The sequence below is a fragment of the Vombatus ursinus genome, unplaced genomic scaffold (genome assembly GCF_900497805.2).
Source record: "Vombatus ursinus unplaced genomic scaffold, bare-nosed wombat genome assembly UNPS02014867.1, whole genome shotgun sequence".
In the NCBI taxonomy this organism is placed as follows: domain Eukaryota; kingdom Metazoa; phylum Chordata; class Mammalia; order Diprotodontia; family Vombatidae; genus Vombatus; species Vombatus ursinus.
The window spans coordinates 2,812,046-2,833,155 of record NW_020954645.1 but is presented as its reverse complement, the minus strand read 5'-3'; the positions used below and the strand labels follow the sequence as shown (position 1 = coordinate 2,833,155).

Below are 21,110 nucleotides of genomic sequence, written 5' to 3'. Positions count from 1 at the left end.
CATTTTTGGGGTCAGTTTTGTCATTCTGAGGATGTGAGGCAGAACCTCAGAGTTATTTTGATTTGTACTTCTCTATTAATTGGCCTTTTTTTTCCCTATTGCCATTGATAACTTGGATTTCTTCCTTTGAAAACTGTCTATTCAATCCATTTGTCAGTTGGGGAATGGCTCATATTCTTATAAATTTGAATTAGTGTCCTAGAGATCAAAAAAAAGAGTTGATTTTTTTCAGAGATACTTGCTGCAAAGATCCCCCCCATACATTTTCCTTGCTTTTCTTCTAATTGTAGCTGCATTGGTTTTGTTTGTGCCAAAACTTTTAAATTATGTATAATAAAAATTGTCTATTTTACCTTCTGTGATCCTCTGTCTCTTACTTGGTCCTGAACTCTTTCCCTGCCTTTAGCTCTAACAGATACTTTCTTTGTTGCTCCCTTAATTTGGTTATAATGATATCCGTTATGTCTAAGTCTATTTATTTGGAGCTTTTCTTGGTATGCATTGTGAGATGTTGGTCTGTACCTAGTTTCAATCAGACTACTTTTCAGTTTACCCAACAGTTTTTGCTGAATAATGAGTTCTTGCACCAGTAGCTGAGATCTTTGGGTTTATCAAACACTAGGCTACTGTGCTTGTTTGCTTCTGTATATTGAGTATCTAATCTGTTCCCATTGATCAGCTCTATTAATTACCCAGTAATTGTTTGGTACTTTTGGCTTTTTAGCATAGTTTTAGGTTTGATATTGCTCTGCCTTCTTTCCCACTTTTTATTATTAATTCTTATGATATTCTTGACCTTTTGTTTCTCCATGTGAATTTCATTTTTTTTCTAGCTCTCTAAAATAATTTTTTGATAGTCTTGTATGCCACTGAATTAAAATTAGGTAATATTGTCATATTGGCTTATACTTCCTATGAACAATTAATATTTCTCCAATAAGTCAGGTTTGTCTTTATGTAAAGAGTGTTTTGTTGTTATATCCATATAGTTTCTGTGGCAGCACATAGACTCCCAAGTATTTTATATTTTCTACAGTTCTTTTAAATTGAATTTCTCTATCTCTTCATTCTAGATTTTGTTGGTAATATACAGAAACATTAATAATTTGTGTGGGTTTATTTTATTTATTGCAGCTTGGCTGAAGTTAATCTCATTTGGCTTTTTAGTTGACTTTCTGTGGTTCTCTAGGGAAACCATCGTATTGTCTTCAAAAAGTAATAGTTTTATTTTGTCTTTCCAAAAGCAATAATTTTGTTTCCTCTTTATGTATGCTTATTTCCTTGATTTTCTTTTTCATTTTATTGCTATAGCTAGCATTACTAATTCTGTATCAGATAGAAGTGGCAACAGTGGATATCTTTGTTTTACCCCTAAATTTACTTGGAAGAATTCTAGTTTATCTTTTACATATAATGAATGTTACCTCTTAGTTTTAGATATATGCTATTTATTGTTTCAAGGGAAGTTCCGTATATTCCTTTGTGTTTCTTGGTGTGCTTTTTTTTTTTTAAACATAAATGGATATTGTATTTTGTCAGAAGTTGTTGGGGATTCTTTTTGCAGCTGTTGATATAATCATTATTTTGTTGATTTTGTTATTTATATGGATAAGTTTATAGTTTTACTAAAATTAAACCAACTCGGTATTTCTGACATAAATCCAACCTGGTCATAGTATAGCATCTTTGTGATATGTTGCTGTAGTTTCCTTGTTAATATTTTACTTAAAATATTTGTATGAATATTCAGTAGGTTTATTGGTTTATAGTTTTCTTTGTTTTGATTCTTCCAGGTATCAAGATTATATTTGTATTGTAGAAGGAATTTGGTAGGACTCTTTTCCTATTGATTTCAAACTTTTTATATAATATTGGAATTAATTGTGCTTTAAATGATATAATTCATCTTTAAATCCATCTGGGCCCGGAATTTTTTCTTTTAGGAGTTAATTTATAGTTTATTCAGTTTCTTTTTCTAAGATCAGTTTTAGTCCTATTTCTTGGTTTTGTTTTTGTTTTTTTATCTGTGTATTTTATATTTTTTTAAGTATCTATTTCATTTAGATTGTCAGTTTTATTGGCATATAATTGGGTGAAATAGTTCCATTTCTTTTTATGTGGTTGTGAATTTACGTTTTAAAACTTTTTGATACTAGTAATTTATTGTTGTTGTTTCTTTATTTTTTAATCAAGCTGTTAGTGAAAGTGCTGGACCCAGAGTCAGGAAGACCTGAGTTTAAATTTGGCTTCAGACACTTAGCTGTGTGACCCTGGGCAAGTCTTAATTGTCTGCCTCAATTTCCTTAGCTGTAAAATGGAGATATAATAGCATCTATCTTTCAATGTTGTTGTGAGGATCAAATGAGAAGTGTTTGCAATGTAATAATATTACCACAGTGCCTGGAACGTAGTAGGTGCTTACTAAATGCTTGTTCCTTTCCCTTCCTCTTATAGATTTTTTTCTTTCAAAAACCTACCACTTAGTATTATTTATAAATTCATTGATTTCTTTTCTGCTTTCAGTTTGTTGATCTTTTATTTTTTTAAAATTTCTGTTTTAGTGTGTAACTAGGGAATTGGTTTGCCAGTTGTTTCTTACTTTTTTTTAAAGTTGTGTGTCCGGTTAATTTATCTGCTTTCTTTTATTGATTGAAGTGTTTAGAGATATAAATTTTCCCCTAAGGACTGCTTTGGTTGCATCCCAGAAATTTTAGTATATTGTCTTATTATCATCTTTAATAAAATTGTTGGCTGTTTCTCTGATTTGTTCCTTGATCCACTCATTCTTTAGAATTGAGTTATTTCATCTCCAATTAATTTTTAATAATTTTTCCAGCATTCCTTTATTGAATATAATGTTACTGTATTGTCTATAAAAGATATGTTTCATATTTGTGTTTTTCTGCCTTTATTTGAGAGATTTTCATACCCATATACATGATCAGTTTTTGTAAAGGAGCAATGAACAGCTTAGAAATATGGGTATTTCTTTCTCTTCCCATTAAATAATTTCCATAAGTCTTTTGCTAAAATTCTTTTTAGTTTCTTCGTTTCTTTTTTATTCTTTTGTTTTGAATTATATAGGTCTCAAAGGAATAAATTGAAGTCTCCTACTATTACAGTTTATTGTTGATTTCTCTGTATAACTATTAACTTTTTCTTTAAGTATTTAGATGCTATACCATTTGGTGACTATATTCTTAGTATTAATATTAATTCATTGTTTATGGTACCTTTCAGCAAAATGTAGTTTTGCTGCTTATCTCTTTTAAGTCATTTTTCTTCTGTTGCTTTGTGTTCAGTCATGACTACTAACCATTCCTTTTTTTAAATTTCATTTGAAGTATAATAGATTTTGTTACATCGCTTTATTTTAACTCTGTGCGTCTTTTGATTGCTTGCTCATGGGTATCTTTTTATTTTTCTCTTCACTCCTGTGTTTGTATTTTGAAGTTTCTACTTAGCTCTGGCCTTTAATCAGAAATGCTTGTGAGTCCTTTCTTTCATTTTTCCCATGTAGGATTATTTTCAGTTTTTTTGGGCAAGTTATTTTTGAGTGTAAGCCTGTCTGTTCTTTGCTTTTTGGAATATCGTATTCCCAGTTCTCCACGGCTGTTAAATTGTCTTTGATCCTGATTGTGGCTCCTTGGAACTTGAATTCTTTTTTTCTGACTGATTGAAATATTTTTTTCTTGGAACTATAAGCTCTGGATTTCAGCTGTCATTTTCCTGGGAGTTTTCATTTTGGGATATCTTTCAGGTGGTGACCAGTGGATTCTGTCACTTTACCCTTTAATTGTAAGTGATATGGCTAGGTTTCTTTCATGACATTTTGCAATATGGTGCTTTGGAACTTGTTCCTCGATTACTACATAGCCTTGAGCTTGTGATTGCTGTTTATCCTGGAACAGTATTCCTCTTCAGAGTTCCCCATTTCATTCTGCCCTGGGTCTGTGACCTGGACCTGAGTAGTAGGCAGTAGGTTGGGACCTTTTCTTTTCCTAGTGCACAGTTTTGGTCTTCTATCCTTTCATGCTTCAGTATTTCAGGTGGAATCCCCTCCTCCTAGTGTCCACAGACCTTTCTGTTTTTATTCTCATGTTGAGAAATAGGGCTAGAAATGTGACTCATGATTTTTTTTTCAAAATGGATTTCACAATCAGAATGCTTATGTTTTCTAGGTATTTGTGGAGGCATTGATTTTTGTGGGGGTTGGGAGCAGGGAGACTCAACTGTGCTTCTTTTGGCTACTCTACCATTTTGGCTCTACCTCTCTGAGAAGCCTAAGGGGAGACAAGAAGCCTGGATTATGGGTTGACACGTGGCTCCCTGGGAAGTCTCAGTAATGAAGCCAGAAGCCACAAGCTAGTGATCTAGCTTCAGGATTGAAACAGGGCTCCCTGGGAAGTCTAAGAGAGGAGATACCATAGGTGGGTGGCTTGGATCCTAAGCTAGGTGCTAGTGGGGGAAGTGGAGAGAAGGCAGGATAGAATTCACTTAAGTAATATATCAAAGAGATCTTAAAAACTACAATCTTAGTAAAGGAAATTGAACCATATATAAAGAAACTTCCAAAGAAGTCAAAACTTTGTCTAGATGGATTTATAGGGAAATATAATAATTGATAACAAAATAAGCAACATAATATATAAAATGAGCAGTATAATATAAAAATACAAAATACAAATACTATGTCAGATATATTTAATAGATATACTAATATAATAGATATAAATAATGCTGTATGATATATTAATAGATACAAGTACAATACCAATAGATATGAAATCTATTATGTATAATATATAAATACAAAATGTAAACCATATAATATACACAGTTTTTTAAAATTGAGGAAGAAAGCACTCTACTAAAACTTATTTTATGAGCCAGAGAGTCCTCATACCTAAACTGTGGAAGGATAAAACAAAGAGAACTATAGATCAATATCAAGAATGGATATTGATCCAACATTTTTTAAACAATCCTGACAAAATACTATAGCAAAGTATTATACAGAAAATCATTCACTATAATCAGGTTGGATTTACACTTGAGTATGAGGTTGGCTTAAATATTAGGGAAACATTTTACATAATCTTTCAGAGGAAAAGTGCCCTAAACCATATTATTATACCAATTGGTACAGCAAAAGTCTTTGAAAAATATAACACTCATTTATACTTTTTAAAAATGTACAAAAGCCCCCTCAAAAAACCACATACCCTACTAAATATAGGCATTGAAGGTCTTAATATGATTAAAAGTATCCATCTAAAATTAAAACTAGTATTAAATACAAGTGGGAACAATAGAACTTTTCCCATTAAATTTATGATTAAAGGAAGGATGCCCCCTTTCTCCACTTATTTGATATTTATAGAATTTCTAGCATTAACTTTAAGACAAGAAAGAAATTAAAGACATAAAGACAATAAAGAGGAAACAAAGCTAGCCCTGTTTACTGATTGATATATCTAATAGTTTACTTAGAAAATCCTAAGCAATCAGCATTTAAACCATTTGCAATAATTAACAGATTCAGCACAATAATGAGCTACAGACAACAACTCTTAGAAATAAGCACCCGGAGACAACAATGGAAGGACAAGTCCCAGTCTATCTAAACATACTCAAGATCTACATAGGTAAAATTGTAAAACTGCTTGAAAAATGAAGAACAACTTAACTAACTAAAGGGATATTCCATGCGTGACTAGGATGTACCAATGTAATAAAAATGACCATACCACCAAAAGCACACTACCAAAGGGATATTTTATGGAGCTAGAAAGAATAACAATTCATTTGGATTAAAGGGAAATCATGAAAAAGGTGAGAATGAAGAGGGAGTAATATTTCTAAACTTTAAATTGTATTCCTAAAACAATAATCATCAGACTGTTTGGTACTGGTTTAAAAAAAATAAAAAAATCTGTCTTTGCACCACTTTTCTTAAGGCCCTGTCAAAATGTTAAAGAACATACTATAACTGCAAAAAGACTCTTTACAGAAACAAAATGAGAATAAATAGTTTAGAAATGGTGGAAAAAAAGTTAAGGACCTGAATAGAATTTTAGAAAAGTTAAAATGACAGGATTCTGGTGATTTGGCAATAGCAAGGCAACTCTTGTATTCCTTCCTAATTTACTCTCTATCCCCTACTTCACAGCAGCTTTTCCTATAACTTAAACTCTCTACAGGATCCTCTCCCCCATCCTCAGCTGAGCATTTCCGTCACACTTCACCAAAAAAAATTGAGGCTGTTATTTAAACTTACTGTAGACATTATAAAATATTTAGGAGTCTACCTCCCGAAACAAACCCAGGAACTCTATGAACACAATTAGAAAACACTTTTCACACAAATAAAGTCAGATCTAAATAATTGGAAAAACATCAGTTGCTCATGGGTAGGCCGAGCTAATATAGTAAAAATGACAGTTCTACCTAAGTTAATTTACTTATTCAGTGCCATACTAATCAAACTACCAAAAAATTGTTTTATAGAGTTAGAAAAAATAATAACAAGATTCATTTGGAAGAACAAAAGGTCCAGAATATCAAGGGAACTAATGAAAAGAAATTCAGGGGAAGGTGGCCTAGCCATTCCAGATCTTAAATTGTATTGTAAAGCAACAATTATCAAAACTGCTTGGTACTGGCTAAGAAATAGAGTGGTGGATCCGTGGAATAGGTTAAATATGCAAGACACAGTAGTCAATGACTATAGTAATCTATTATTTGATAAACCTAAAGACCCCAGCTTCTGGGATAAGAACCCACTATTTGACAAAAACTGCTGGGAAAACTGGAAAAGAGTATGGCAGAAACTAGGCATAGACCAAAATCTCACACCATATGCCAAAATAAAGTCAAAATGGGTTCATGATTTAAATATAAAGGCTGATACTATAAGCAGACTGGGAGAGCAAGGAATAGTTTACCTATCAGATTTATGGAGAACAGAAGAATTCGTGACCAAACAGGAGATAGAGAACATTACAAAAAGCAAAATGGATAATTTTGATTACATTAAATTGAAAAGTTTTTGCACAAACAAAGCCAATGCAACTAAGATTAGAAAGAAGGTAGAAAATTGGGAAAGAATTTTTACAACCAGTCTCTGATAAGGGCCTCATTTCTAAAATATATAGAGAATTAAGTCAAATTTATAAGAATATAAGCCATTCCCCAATTGATAAATGGTCAAAGGATATGAAGAGACAGTTTTCAGAGGAAGAAATGAAAGCTATCTATAGTCATATGAAAAAATGCTCTCAATCAGTACTAATTAGAGAAATGCAAATCAAAACAACTGTGAGGTACCACATCACACCTATCAGATTGGCCAACATGACAAAACAGGAAAATGATAAATACTGGAGAAGACGTGGGAAAATTGGAACACTAATGCATTGTTTGTGGAGTTGTGAAATGATCCAACCATTTTGAAGAGCAATTTGGAACTGTGCCCAAAGGGCTATAACAATGTGCGTACCTCTTTGACCCAGCAATAGCATTTCTAGGGCTTTATCCCAAAGAGATCACACAAATGGGAAAAGGACCCACATGTAAAAAAATATTCATAGCAGCTCCTTTTGTGGTGGCAAAGAATTGGAAATTGAGAGGATGCCCATCAATTGGGGAATGGCTGAGCAAGTTGTGGTATATGAATGTGATGGAATACTATTGTGCTATAAGAAATGATGAACAGGCTGAGATTCTTATAATCTAGCCACTGCTCAGATTTTCACATAAATACTCAGATTCCTTAAAAGTCTGGCTAATATGGTGAATCTTCAATAAGCCTTGTTTTTTGGCTGAAAAAAAAAAAAGAAATGATGAACAGGCTGACTTCAGAAAAACCTGGAAAGACTTATATGGTCTGATGCTGAGTGAAGTGAGCAGAACCAGGAGAACGTTATACACAATAACAGCCACGTTGTGTGATGACTAATATTGATAAACTTGATCCTTCCTGGCAGTGCAAGGATCTGAGACATCTCCAGAGGCCCTGTGATGGAAAATGCTATCCACATCCAAAGAAAGAACTATGGAAGTTGAATTGCTGTTTTTTTTTCCTCTTCTGTTGAGTTTTGTTTCCTCTTTCTGATGGTTCCTCCTATTGGTTTTAATTTTTACTTACACCATCACTAATGTGAAAATATGTTTAATGGGAATGTAAATGTATAGCCTATATCAGATTGTGCGCTGTCTTGGGGAGGGTGGTGGGGAGGAAAGGAGGAGAAAAATTTTAAACTCAAAAGCATATGGAAGTGATTACTGATAAATCAAAATTTAAAAAAATTTCAAGAAAAATTGAGGCTGTTCAGTGAGAACTACTTCTCTCCCTTCTTTCATCCTACATCCCTCTGACATCACCTCCCATTTTTTTCCCCTTTTCTGAGCCTAGTGGCTGTTATTGCCAAGGCCAACCCTTCTTCATGAATTCTTGATCCCTACCCCTTCTATCTTCTCCAGCAGATTGCCTCTGCTATTATCCCCACTCTCTCTTCTCTTCAGTCTTTCCAGATCCCCTGGGATTATTCTCTGCTGCACATGTCTCCCCTAGCTTTCAAAAATCCTCATTTTAAGGAGTTTAGCTAAGAAGTCCCTTTCTTAGCTAACTCCTTGAAAAAGCTGTCTTTACTGGGAGTCTCTCCTTCCTCTTTGCTATCTTCAAAACCTTCTGCAACCTGGCTTTTGACCTTATTCAACTGAAACTTCTCTCTCCATAGTTGCCAGAGATTTTTTTAAATTGGCAAATCTAATGGGCTTTTCTCAAACCTCGTCCTTCCTGACCTCTCTGCAGTCTATTGATTTTCTCCCAAGTACACTGTCCCATTTTGTGTGACACTCCTTTGGTCTGTCTCCTACCTCTTTCACAGCTCCTCCACTTCTTTTTCTGGATCTTCACACAAGTCACACCCACTAACTCTAGGTTTCTCTCCAGGCTCTGTCCCCTGATCTCATCAGTTCCTATGCCCATGATTCTCTGTTCCAGCTCATCACTCCAGTTTCTCTCCTGAGTTCTTGTCTCTTACCAGTGGCCTATGTTTAGACAGTTCAAACTGGTGTAAACCTTGCCTTCTTTGGAACTTGCCTATTACTGGCATCCTCCCATCCAGTTTGCAACCTTTGTGTTATCCTCTGTCACTCTCACCTCACACAAACTAACCTTTGTCTAATCTTGTCTAATCTTGTCATATCTACCAGCATTGTATCTTTCCTATAAATCCCTATATTCCTTTAGGTCCCAGATAAAATCCCACTTTCCCAGTCCCCTTTAATGCTAGTGCCTTCTCTCAGAGATTGTCACCAATTTATCCTATATAGACCTTGTTTGTACAGAGATGTTTCTGTATTGCTCCATTAGACTGTGAGCTCCTTGAGAGCAGGGACTGAATTTTTTTTTAATTGCCTTTCTTTGTATCCCAGTGTTTAGCGCAGTGCTTGGCACATAGTTACTTTAAAAAATGCTAGCTGACTGAAAACTGATTAGACTATTCTTGAAAATATCTAGCATGTGAAGGTTACATGAAGACTTTGATATCTCCAAATGAATACTTGGTTAACAATATAGTATTAGTGTCATCTCTGAGTACAAAGGGTAGAAAGCAGATAAAAATGGGGTCACATAGGCATTGGATTTTCCCTTTTTCATTATCTATGTATGTGTTTTAGTATTTAACTTTATCCTTTATCTTTTCTCTCCATTTATCAGTGTCTAGACTGGATTCCATGAAGGCAGGGTTTGTTTGTGTGCTTTGTAATAAAGCCTTTATGTCTGAGTGCAAGGTGTCTTACTGTGAACCCTGCAAATGTGAATTGAATAATATTTGAACTGTGTGACTTACTCTAATAATTAGAGTATCATTACCTATTACCTAGGGAATTTTCTCTTTATATTATAGGTTCAAGGCTGAACTTGTGATTTCCCTCATTTAATGATAACTGTGTAGGCTGTGCTGAAATATAGGTTTGTTGGTTTGTGGGGCACTGCTATTCTGTTTATTCTGTTTGTGTAGACAGATTGACCTGGGCTATGAAGAACAAGAAAATTATAAAGGCCTTGGATGTTTCTGAAGTGAGAAAGGCACATTGGCAACTAAGCAGGATTTTCTTTAGTTAGGTCATGAGTAGTTTAAAGGGATGTAAGATTTTCTGATGTGTTTTCTCCCCGTATTTGTTACCCTGTCCTCAACTTCTATCATGGAATTTCGTTCATGTTCTTAGTGACAGGAAAGAACACTCCGTGTCCCTCAAGACTTAGATGTAGCAATGAAAGGATAGCAGCTTGTTATCTGGTCTCCAGTCTGTTGTCTTTGATCAGGCAGCAGAAGAGGATGATAAATTATAAATTTTTGTATGTCCAGAGACTTGCATTTTTGTCCAGGCTGTACTGCTGACCATCTCTGTGGCCATGAGCAAGTCAGCTTGACTCCTTTGAGCCTCCATCTTTCCATACCTGTAGAATGAAGGTTGGGCTAAGGTTTTTTTTTTCCTCCCCTTAAGGTTCCATTCCAGTTCTCACATTCTATGATTCTATAATAAATTGATAAACTTGGTAATGTAGTAGGAATTTTTGTAATAAATAGAAAGCTGATAGTCTTTGGTACTGCCCTCAATCCAGCCATTTATCTTTTTATAACCACAAACATAATTTTTCCCTTAGGTCTCAGTTTCTACACATTGAATTTGAGGGTAACTTAAGAGTACCTTACAGCAGAGGTGTCCAATATGCTAAGTGTTGCCTGAATCAGATTAAATTGGGAAATATTTAACAAAATAAATAAAAATGTAATAGAACATAGAAAATATAGAGAACAATAGAACGGTGTTACTGTATGGTTATGGTTATGTGACCTGCAGGGGTTCTTACGTATGGTTGAATAGCTGCTGTTTGAGTTTGACACCACTGCCGTACAGAGTAATAAATAGAATGTAATTATATCTGTCTTTAATAAAGCCTCATGTACACAATTCTGAAGCTGGTAATTTTACCTCCGAGATCTATGGTATTGCTGAATGTCATATCAGCCCCTTTCACTTGAAATTGAGACTTTGATTTTCTTATTCCTTGGTTGATGGTGTTTTTGAATTGTTGAGACCAAACACATTTATCGTCCTCATGCCAACCTTTTGATGAATTTCTCTGAACTTAGATAAAGCATTTCCTAAGCACTTAATACATACTAGGTACTGTGGATACAAATATAAGCAAAGAAGTCATTCTGTGCCTTCAAGGAGATGACGTTTCTAATGGGAGAAGAGCACTCATAAAGAGGAACTGGAAAGCAAAGGTGGTTTCTCACTGAGTGGCGTGATTGGGAAGGTAGGTGCTGGCTTGCTCCTCAGATGACAGGCAGTGCAGTCTGTTATTATGCCCATACTTAAAGGTTTTCCCCCAGTTGGTAATTTTCCGGGGCTTATATTCTCTGAATTACTATTACTCTTCTCCTAGATACTTTGTATTTTATTTTCATTGTATATATCACCTCCCTGCAATGAAATGTAAGCTCCTTGAGGGCAAGGACTATTTTTTTCTTTGTCTCTCCAGATTGTAGCACAGTGCCTGGTACCTATTCATTATTCAATGATTGCTGTTTATTATGTTTGTTGTGTTTCATTAGAATGGCCTTTGATAGCCTAGTGTCATCTCTATACCATGATAAGGCATTAGAAAAGGGCTTTGGAGGATGATTAGTTATACTACAATTAAATGCACGTATAATTTTGGGGAAATTCATTGTAAGATTAAAGCTTGGTACAGTTGTACAAGCTTTAAGAAAAGTTCGTAGCTTTTAAAGATAATTTAATTAGAACATTGTGCTTTTGTGCCACCATCTCTCAGACTCACTATTGTAAGATTCTTCTTGAATAATGCCCTGGATCAAAAGTATGACATACCAGTTTGTGGGTTTGGCAGCTTCTAGGAAATTCAGGGCCATGCTAAGATTGCCAGCGTACATGGGTATTTGGAGTGGAGAGTCTTTGTGTTCCTTGCTCAGTATTCTTCCTGGTTCCCAGATATTTACTTGATAAATTTCTTACCAAAGGTAATTCTGGCTGTCAAGGTGGATTGCCAGAGTTGCTTATATTACCATTTAGCTGCATCCTTGCATAAACACCTTTTAAATACAAAGCCTCAATAATTGGCCCTTTTAAAAAAATATTTATTAACATTTAAAAAAATATCACCTACATTTCTCCTTTTCCTTACCCCCTCCTTCTCTTAGATCCAGTGGGCAAAGTAGAAGTAGAAAGAATCTGCTTGTCACCTCCTGAAAGAAACTCTAAAATGCCAATTTCTAGGGACATCATAGACAAAGTCCAGAGCTTTCAGGTCAAAGAAAATACTGCTCCAGCCAGAAGGAAAGAATTCAAGAGCCATAGTCAGGAATACACATGATTAAGCAGCCACCACCATGAAGAAACAGAGAGCAAGGAATAGGATATTCTAGAAGGCAAATACATAGGCTTACACCCAAAAATAAATTACCTAGCAAAATTGAGTATACCTCTACAGGGTGTAAAATGGACTTTAGACTTCAATGAAGTAGAGGATTGTAAGCATTCTTTTTTTTTTTTTTTTTTTTTTTGGTGGGGTGATTGGGGTCAAGCGACTTGCCCAGGGTCACACAGCTAGTAAATGTCAAGTGTTTGGTCTGAGGCCGGATTTGAACTCCTGACTTAAGGGCTGGTGCTCTATCCACTGTGCCACCTAGCTGCCCCTAACTTAGATTATTTTTAAGGTTTCTTCCAACTCTTAAATTCTGTGATTTTAATATTGTTGAGGATTTTCTTTCAGCTGTGCTAGAGAAGAATTTAATTGAAGCTCAAGCAGCCTAAGAAAAGACCTATTTTCTAAAAAGCCTAACCTTTTTGCCTGTTTGTATACTCCAGCTATCCACTATTGAAGCTTCCCTTGCCTGGAACAGGACCTGTGGAATACACTACCCCTGTGAAGGATTACTCGCCACCTCCATCAGACCCAGATCGTGAACAGAGGGATCAGAGTGAACAGCCAGACTGGGTAGGTCTCAGATTTGTAGAGGACGCTGAGTAAATGGTGGAGAATGAGGGAAAGTAGCTATCATATATTTGATCTTTGCTGTTAAAATCTTCAGTGATGCCCCAGAATATAAAAGTGGCTTTTGAAATGAATTAATTAGAATGTCTCTGTATGCTACAGGAAAATTTATTGATAGAAAATGGTTTATTTCAAACTTCCTTGGGTAGTTTTTGTTTAAAAAAAAATTGGCCATCTGAATCATTTTCCAAAAGCCCTTCTAAATTCTAAGAAAACAAGCAATATTGTCGGTTGTATGTTTAATAAAGTTAACATTAGTTTGATGTCAAATATATGATTGTCAAGTTGAATTTCTATATTGTTCTTTATTAGTTCTTTCTTTTTGGCTTGTCTAATTTCATTGGCATAGGGAATTTGGGTGAGAGAATCGTACCCCTTCCTGGTACAGATCAACACCTGCTCTGTAATTTTATTCTCTTAAAGTTGCTTGAAGTATTAAGAGATTAAATCACTTGCTCCAAGGTCACACAGCCATTATGTGTCAGAGATGAAACTTGAACCTCTAACTCTGGCAGCACATGTCTTATGATAGGCAGCGGTTAATCTAATCCAGGAAACCTTCCTATAATGCATGGGACAAGTGACATTCCATCTGCCTGAAGGCCTCCAAGAAGGGTAAACTCACCCACTGTTGAGTAGCCGATTCCACTTTTAGACAGTTGTATGTTAGAAAGTTTTTCCAGACATCAAACCTAAATTGGCCTATTGGTAACTTCTATCAGTTTTGCCCTCTGGGGTTAGCCAGAACAAATCTAATGCCTTTTCTCTGTGACAACCCTTCAGATGCTTGAAGAAAGTTATCATGTCTCCCCTGATTCTTTCCTTCTCCGAGTCAAACATACTTATTTCCTTTAAGTGCTTCTCATATGACCAGGACACCATTCTGGTTGTTTTTCTCTGTACATTCTTTAACTAATCAGTGTCATTCTTAAACTTTGATGTCCAGAATTGAAATACTTAAGATAAGTTCTGATGATGACAAAGTATAGTGGAAAAATGACCTCATTCCTGGAACCTGTGCCTGTCAGTGTAAACCAAAATGACATTAATTTTTTGGCAGCCACATCACATTGCTGACTCACTTTGATCTTACAGTCCACTAAACCCTCCAAATATTCTTCAAATTAACTGCTGCCTAACAGGTACATCTTCCTCCATTTTATATCTGTGATGCTGAATTCTTTTGGTACCCAAATATAAGACTTTTCCCCCTATTGATTTTATCTTAATAGAGTAAGCTTAATGTTCTAATCTGTCAAGATTTTTCTGCATTCTGTATTTTATAACACTTGGAGCCCTTAGTTAAAAATAAAATTGTTTGGTGTACATATATCCATTTTATATTGCTTTGTATAAAGGCCTTTTGGTATAAAGTTAATTTATTAGCAGACCTAGGTTTTAGTTTCACCTTTGTAACAACCTGCCTACAGGACCTTGGACAAATTACTTAGTATCTCATGGCTTCACTTTTTGTTGTTGTTTCAGTCGTTTTTCCATTATGTCTACTCTTTGTTACCTTATTGGGGTTTTTTTGGCAAAGATACTAGAGTGTTTTGTCATTTTCTTAGGGTCACACATCTAGTAAGTGTCTGAGGCTGGGTTTGACCTTGGGAAGATGAGTCTTCCTGATTCCAAGCTCTCTGTTCCCGATTCCAAGTACTCTATCAACTGCTCCACCTAGCTGTCCCTTACATGTATTATTAAGACCTAATTGTTCCTCTCTAAAAGTTGGATAGACCTAACAAAGATAAATAAACAAACAAATAAGGAAAATAGTGAACTGAACAGACTTGGAGAAGTTAAGAGTTGAAAGATTTATGGTGTATAATCTATAACTTTCATATGCCATAATTTGTTTAGCCATTCCTCAGTAACTGCACATTTACTTTTGGATACTATGGAAAGAGCTATTATAAATATTTTTGTATATATAAGTCTGTTCCCTCTTTCTTTTATCTCTTTGGGGTATAGGTTTACTAACTGGGTTAAAGGTTATGCAGTTTATTAACTTCTGGGACATAGTTCCATAGTGTACAAATTTTAACTAAAATTCTAACATGAAGCTTATGGTAATAAATCCAAAAAAATATTCACTATGAGTAATTTGAGTTTATACTAGAGATATAAATATGGTTTAACATTAGGAAAATAATAAACATAATTAGTCATATTAAAAGCAAAGATACCTCCCTCCTCCCAAAGCATGTCAACAGGTGTTGGAAAAGCCTTTGATAAAGTTCAGCATGAAAATGTCCTATAAAATGGGGTGGCACACTCCTATAATCCTGGCTCACAAGGGAGGCTGAGGCTGGTGGATCACCTCAGCTCTGCAGTAAGGCTAAGGTCACCCAAAGTCTGGCACACATCTGATGAATCCCAGGAGTGGACTGCCACCAGGCTGCATAAGAAAGAGGCAGACCAGTTAGGGTTGGGAGAATGGAGCAGGTTAAAGCTTCAGTGCTGATTGTGATTGAGCCTTCTAGTCTCCTAGCATTCTGTGAAGCATGAGTTTCTTTTCTTTCTTTCTTTCTTTTTTTTTAATTCATTTATTTTTAGTTTTCAACAATCACTTCCGTGAGATTTTGAGTTTCAAATTTTCTCCCCCTCCCTCCCCAAGACAGCGTACATTCTGGTATAAACTGTACACATAGAATCCTATTAAACATATTTTCACATTAGTCATGTTGTAAGGAAGAATTAGAACCAATAGAAGGAAGCACAAGAAAAAGGAAACAAAACAAAACAGAAGGGGGGAAAAAAAGCAAATAGTATGCTTCGATCTGCATTCATACTCCACAGTTCTTTCTTTGGATGTGGATAGCATTTTCCATCATGAGACTTTTGGAGATGTCTTAGATCGTTGCATTGCTGAGAAGAGCTAAGTCTATCAAAGTCAGTTATCGTACAATGTGGCTGTTACTGTATACAATGTTCTCCTGGTTCTGCTTACTTCACTCAGCATCAATCCATGCAAGCCTTACCAGGTTTTTCTGAAGTCTGCCTGCTCATCATTTCTTATAGCACAGTAGTGTTCCATTATATTCATATACCACAACTTGTTCAGCCGTTCCCCAATTGATGGACATCCCCTGAATTTCCAATTCTTTGTCACCACCGAAAGAGCTGCTATAAATGTTTTTGTACATGTAGGTTCTTTTCCCATTTTTATGATCTCTTTGGGATACAACCCTAAAAGTGCTATTGCTGGGTCAAAGGGTATGCAAATTTTTATAACCCTTTGGGCATAGTTCCAAATTGCTCTCCAAAATGGTTGGATCAGCTCACAACTCCACCAATAATGCATGCATTAGTGTTCCAGTTGTCCCACATCTTCTCCAATATTTATCATTTTCCTGTTTTGTCATGTTGGCCAATCTGATAGGTGTGATGTGGTACCTCAGAGTTGTTTTGATTTGCATTTCTCTAATCAGTAGTGATTGAGAGCATTTTTTCATATGACTATAGATAGCTTTCATTTCTTCCTCTGAAAACTGCCTGTTCATCTCCTTTGACCATTTATCAATTGGCGAATGACTTGTATTCCTATAAATTTGACTTAGTTCTCTATGTATTTTAGAAATGTGGCCCTTACCAGAGACACTGATTGCAAAAATTCTTTTTCAGTTTTCTACTTCCCTCCTGATCTTGGTTACATTGGCTTTGTTTGTGCAAAAACTTTTCAATTTAATGTAATCAAAATTATCCATTTTGCATTTCATAATGTTCTCTATCTCCTGTTTGGTCATTAATTCTTCTGTTCTCCATAAATCTGACAGGTAAATTATTCCTTGCTCTCCCAGTTTGCTTGTAGTATCAGCCTTTATATCTGAATCATGAACCCATTTTGACTTTATTTTAGTATATGGAGTAACATGTTGGTCTGTGCCTAGTTAGTGCCATATTCTTTTCCAGTTTTCCCAGCAGTTGTTGTCAAAGAGTGAGTTCTTATTCCAGAAACTGTGGTCTTTGGGTTTATCAAACAGCAGATTACTATAGTCATTGACTACTGTGTCTTGCATACCTAACCGATTCCACTGATCCACCACTCTGTTTCTTAGCCAGTACCAAGTAGATTTGATAGTTGCTGCTTTATAATACAGTTTAAGATCTGGTAGGACTAGGCCGCCTTCCCCAGCATTTCTTTTCATTGGTTCCCTTGATATTCTGGACCTTTTGTTGTTCCAAATGAATCTTGTTATTTTTTCTGGACCATTCATTTGTGTATTTAATAATTACATCACCTTGTTTTGTTAGCTGACAATATCCTGTATGTCTTTCTTTTCTCCTCGGGTGACTTATAAACTCTTAAAATAAAAGGAGCATTTTAAAAAATGGTCTCTTCTGTCTTCTGTCTTCCACAGTACTTAAAACAGTGCTTTTAATAGAGTAGCAACTTAGTAAAATTTGTCAGATTTTATTTAGACCTATGCAGCTCCTTAATATGCTGAGTTAATTTCTTTCTCCCTCCTCCATTTCCTTGGCAGTATGTGGGAGCTCCAGTGGCCTATATCCAGCAGATATTTGTGAAATCCACCATTTCCCCCTGGCACAAGAACTTGCTGGCAGTGGATGTGTTCCGTGCACCTCTCTCCCGGGTATTCCAGCTGGTAGAAGAGATCCGAAACCATGTGCTGAGAGACAGGTATTCTGAAACAGTTGAGGTCTGGGTCCTTTTAGATTTGCTAACATTGTTCCTTGCCCAAAAACACTATGATTAAGCTTGAGTCTCTTCTCCAAGTATAATTAGTAAGCCAATCAGTTCATAGAAACAAAAAGAGCAGTAGCCTTATAGAATTGCTTGCCTCTTCGTAGATTAAGTTTCCCTTTGAATTCTTGTGGTTGTTAATTGCATGTGGTGTCAGCTGCATTTCAATCCCATGTCTGCCTACTCTGACTTCGAAGGAGGTGCCTCTCAAGTGGTTTTTGCTTCTCTTTGGGGGACATCCAGCTTTAGGAAGCATCTGTAAGGAATCCTTCTAGAACAGTGGTGTTAGATTCAATTAGGAACGAACTACAACTTAACGTATCTATGTTATATTGCGTTTTTATTTTGTTAAACATTTTCCAGCTACCTTTTAATCTGGGTCTTTTGCTCTGATGACCTTGAGCTTGACATCTCTGCTGAAGACTAATAGTTGTTCAGAACTTATATTCTTTCTGTTGTGATTTGAAGATGATATCCTCCTCTAAGGGTCTGTTGTGTGCAGTGTATACAGTATACAAATACTGTATAGTATCTGTGAGTCATGAGAAGACCTAAAATGGATAAAAATGGATAAAAATGGATTAAGCTTGTCATAAGTATGATACTATGCGACTGAAACCCCACCACAGATCCCAGGAACCTTGTCTATCAGTTATATTAACTGTTCTTTTAATAGACCAACTTTCTCTGCTTCTAAGCCAAGTATGGAAGTTTTTCATTTCTTAAGTATTCATTTGACTTTTTACTATTCAGTTCTTTGCTGGAAATTTCAGGGATCAAAACTGGCTAAATCACTACAACCTCCTATTAAATTGTTTCACTTGCTAACCTAAATGGTGTTGTCCAGGACCCATAAACTCTTGTAGTTCCAGAGGATATGCAGCATTACTTTTGTGTGAAAGAAAAACCAGTTAGTTTCTTAATGTGTTATTTAATTCAAATAAGGTGGGATAAGACCCACTAGTAAGTACATGCAGACTTATTTTTTTTGACAAAGTGTATTTAGAGTTTCCCATCTTCAGTCATAGGATCATAGGTGTTAGAACTGGAAGGATCTAAGAGCTCATTTAATCCATCTCCCCATTTTTATAGGTTCAGAAAAGGGAAATGATTTGCTTAAATTCCCAGATAGTTTGCAAAAACAGGATTCATAATATGGTGCCATTTTCATCTGGAAAGGACCTTAGAGGTCATCTAGTTTAGCCTCAGCCCAGAGTGGAGATTTAAATTGCCCAAGGTCCCACAGAATAGTGGAACCAAGAGTTGAACACAAGTTCTTTGATTCCACATCCAGTGCTTTTTCCACTCCAACATGCTGCCTCTGGCTTTGGGTCAGATCTCTCCCATTTTTGTCTTTGTTTTCAATTTTTTAATCTAGTTGCACCATTTCTTTAATTTCATGGTAGTCCAGTTTAGAATGTAAGCACCTTGGACAAGATACAGTCCCTGTTGCCATTTTGTATCTTACGTATTGTCTTGTACATAGCACGTTTTTAATAGATATTTATTGAGTTAGGTTTTTTCCCCTGGAGTACCTCTTTTCCCCTACACCCATCAGGAAAGGAAAGTAGGTGAGATAGCTGAGTTGGCAATACCAGATATTGGACATTTGAAGCATTGTGGGGCTTTGACCTTAAACTTGTTAGGTTCAATGCCTGGGTAAACAGTCTCCCTTCCTATCCCTTGAATTCTTAGGGATTCAAGACAGAGGTTTATTTTATATTCTTTCTTCATTTCTCCTTTTACTATAGATGGGCCTTAACAGCGCCTAAAGAAATACTCTAACGTGAAATACTGTGGAAATACTAGCTACTGTTTCATGTCCTAGTAACTGATTTTCCCATTCTCTGGCTGTATTGGAATTGGGGAGAACGATATAGTGAATTACTAGATTCTGCCATTTGGAACCTAATGAGATTTGATAGATGTGATGTCTCTAGTCCATAATGGTAGAGGACAGTGACTTATTTTGTGCTTTCTCCCTGAGTAGCTCTGGGACCAAGAGCCTGGAGGAAGTGTGCCTGCAAGTGACTGATCTCCTGCCAGGCCTAAAGAAGCTTAGGAATTTGCTTCCCGAGCATGGCTGCCTCCTGTTGTCACCTGGAAACTTCTGGCAGAATGATCAGGAGCGCTTCAGCGCTGACCCTGATATTATCAAAACCATCTATCAACATGAACCAAAGACCCTCCAGACTTCTGCAACCCTCAAAGGTACACACAGCCTTGCCTTGCCCTGCTTTAGTTCCCTTATTAGGTGGCTCCTCAGGCTCCATGTAGTCTTCAGAATGGGCAAGGTCAGAACAGGGTGTTCATTTTTGCTCTGCGTCACACACACCACCGAATGACGCCTGGATGTTGATCCTTGGTGACTTGTTTACTTTTCTGTTTGTGTCTATAGACTTGTTGTTCGGAGTACCAGGAAAATATAGTGGGGTGAACCTATACACTAGGAAGAGGATGGTGTCTTATACCATTACCCTGGTCTTCCAGAGTTACCATTCCAGGTAAGTCTGCCAGTGTTTGGGATCAGAGGTCGTTGGGGACTAGCAGGGCCATTTTTTCAAGTAGGTAGCCACCTGTATATGATGTCGTGTCCTCCTTTTCTTCACTGTGCCTGAAATTTTACTGTTACAGATGGTACAGGTAGTTTATTCTTTTGAGTTTTGAAGATTTTTCAGTCTTAAAGAGCCCCCTATACAATACCAGGTGCTCTTGGGAAGGGTAATACTAAGGTCTTATCTGCTAACAGTTTAGTGGGGATTAGCTAAAGAATTACTTATAAGCAGGTCCTAGATAATTATGTGGGGTTGAACGGATGAGGAAAAGGAGATCTAAAAGGGGAGGAGGGAGGTATCTGAAACAAATTTGGTCTACTACACAGTTTTTAAGTGGGACCAGAATTCAAAGTTAGTGTGTCTCTTCCCTAATACATAAAAGAGGCCCTCATTGCACCTCTCCTCCCAGAGGCTGCTTTTGGGCAGAAGGGAACAACTGTATCCTGTACTCTCCTCCCATCTCTATGACCAGGTATCTGAGTAGCCTTCGGGCCCGACTAAAGCTGTTGCATCCTAGTCCCAACTGTAGTCTTCGGGAGGAGAATCTGGTGCATGTACATTTCAAGGAAGAAATTGGCATTGCTGAGCTCATTCCCCTCGTCACCACCTACATCATCCTTTTTGCCTACATTTACTTCTCTACAAGTAGGTCCAAAATGGGTTTAGGGGCTAATCTATTAATGTTAATTGGGACTATTTCTCTACACTTCTCAGGCCTGAGTGTTTTTATGGGCAGGGGTCTTGCTGTACCCAG

General features: G+C 36.3%; 1 protein-coding gene across 2 annotated transcripts in view; it reads left to right on the top strand.

Moving 5' to 3' along the window:
- Positions 1-21,110, top strand: part of SCAP (SREBF chaperone) — an 86,307-nt gene that overhangs the window by 53,436 nt on the left and 11,761 nt on the right. For both annotated transcript variants that reach the window (XM_027842150.1, XM_027842149.1), the window contains exons 3-7: positions 12,910-13,039; positions 17,581-17,738; positions 19,792-20,012; positions 20,200-20,305; positions 20,829-21,001. In XM_027842150.1, coding sequence (XP_027697951.1) covers positions 12,910-13,039; positions 17,581-17,738; positions 19,792-20,012; positions 20,200-20,305; positions 20,829-21,001 — 788 coding nt within the window. The remainder of the gene's footprint in view (positions 1-12,909; positions 13,040-17,580; positions 17,739-19,791; positions 20,013-20,199; positions 20,306-20,828; positions 21,002-21,110) is intronic.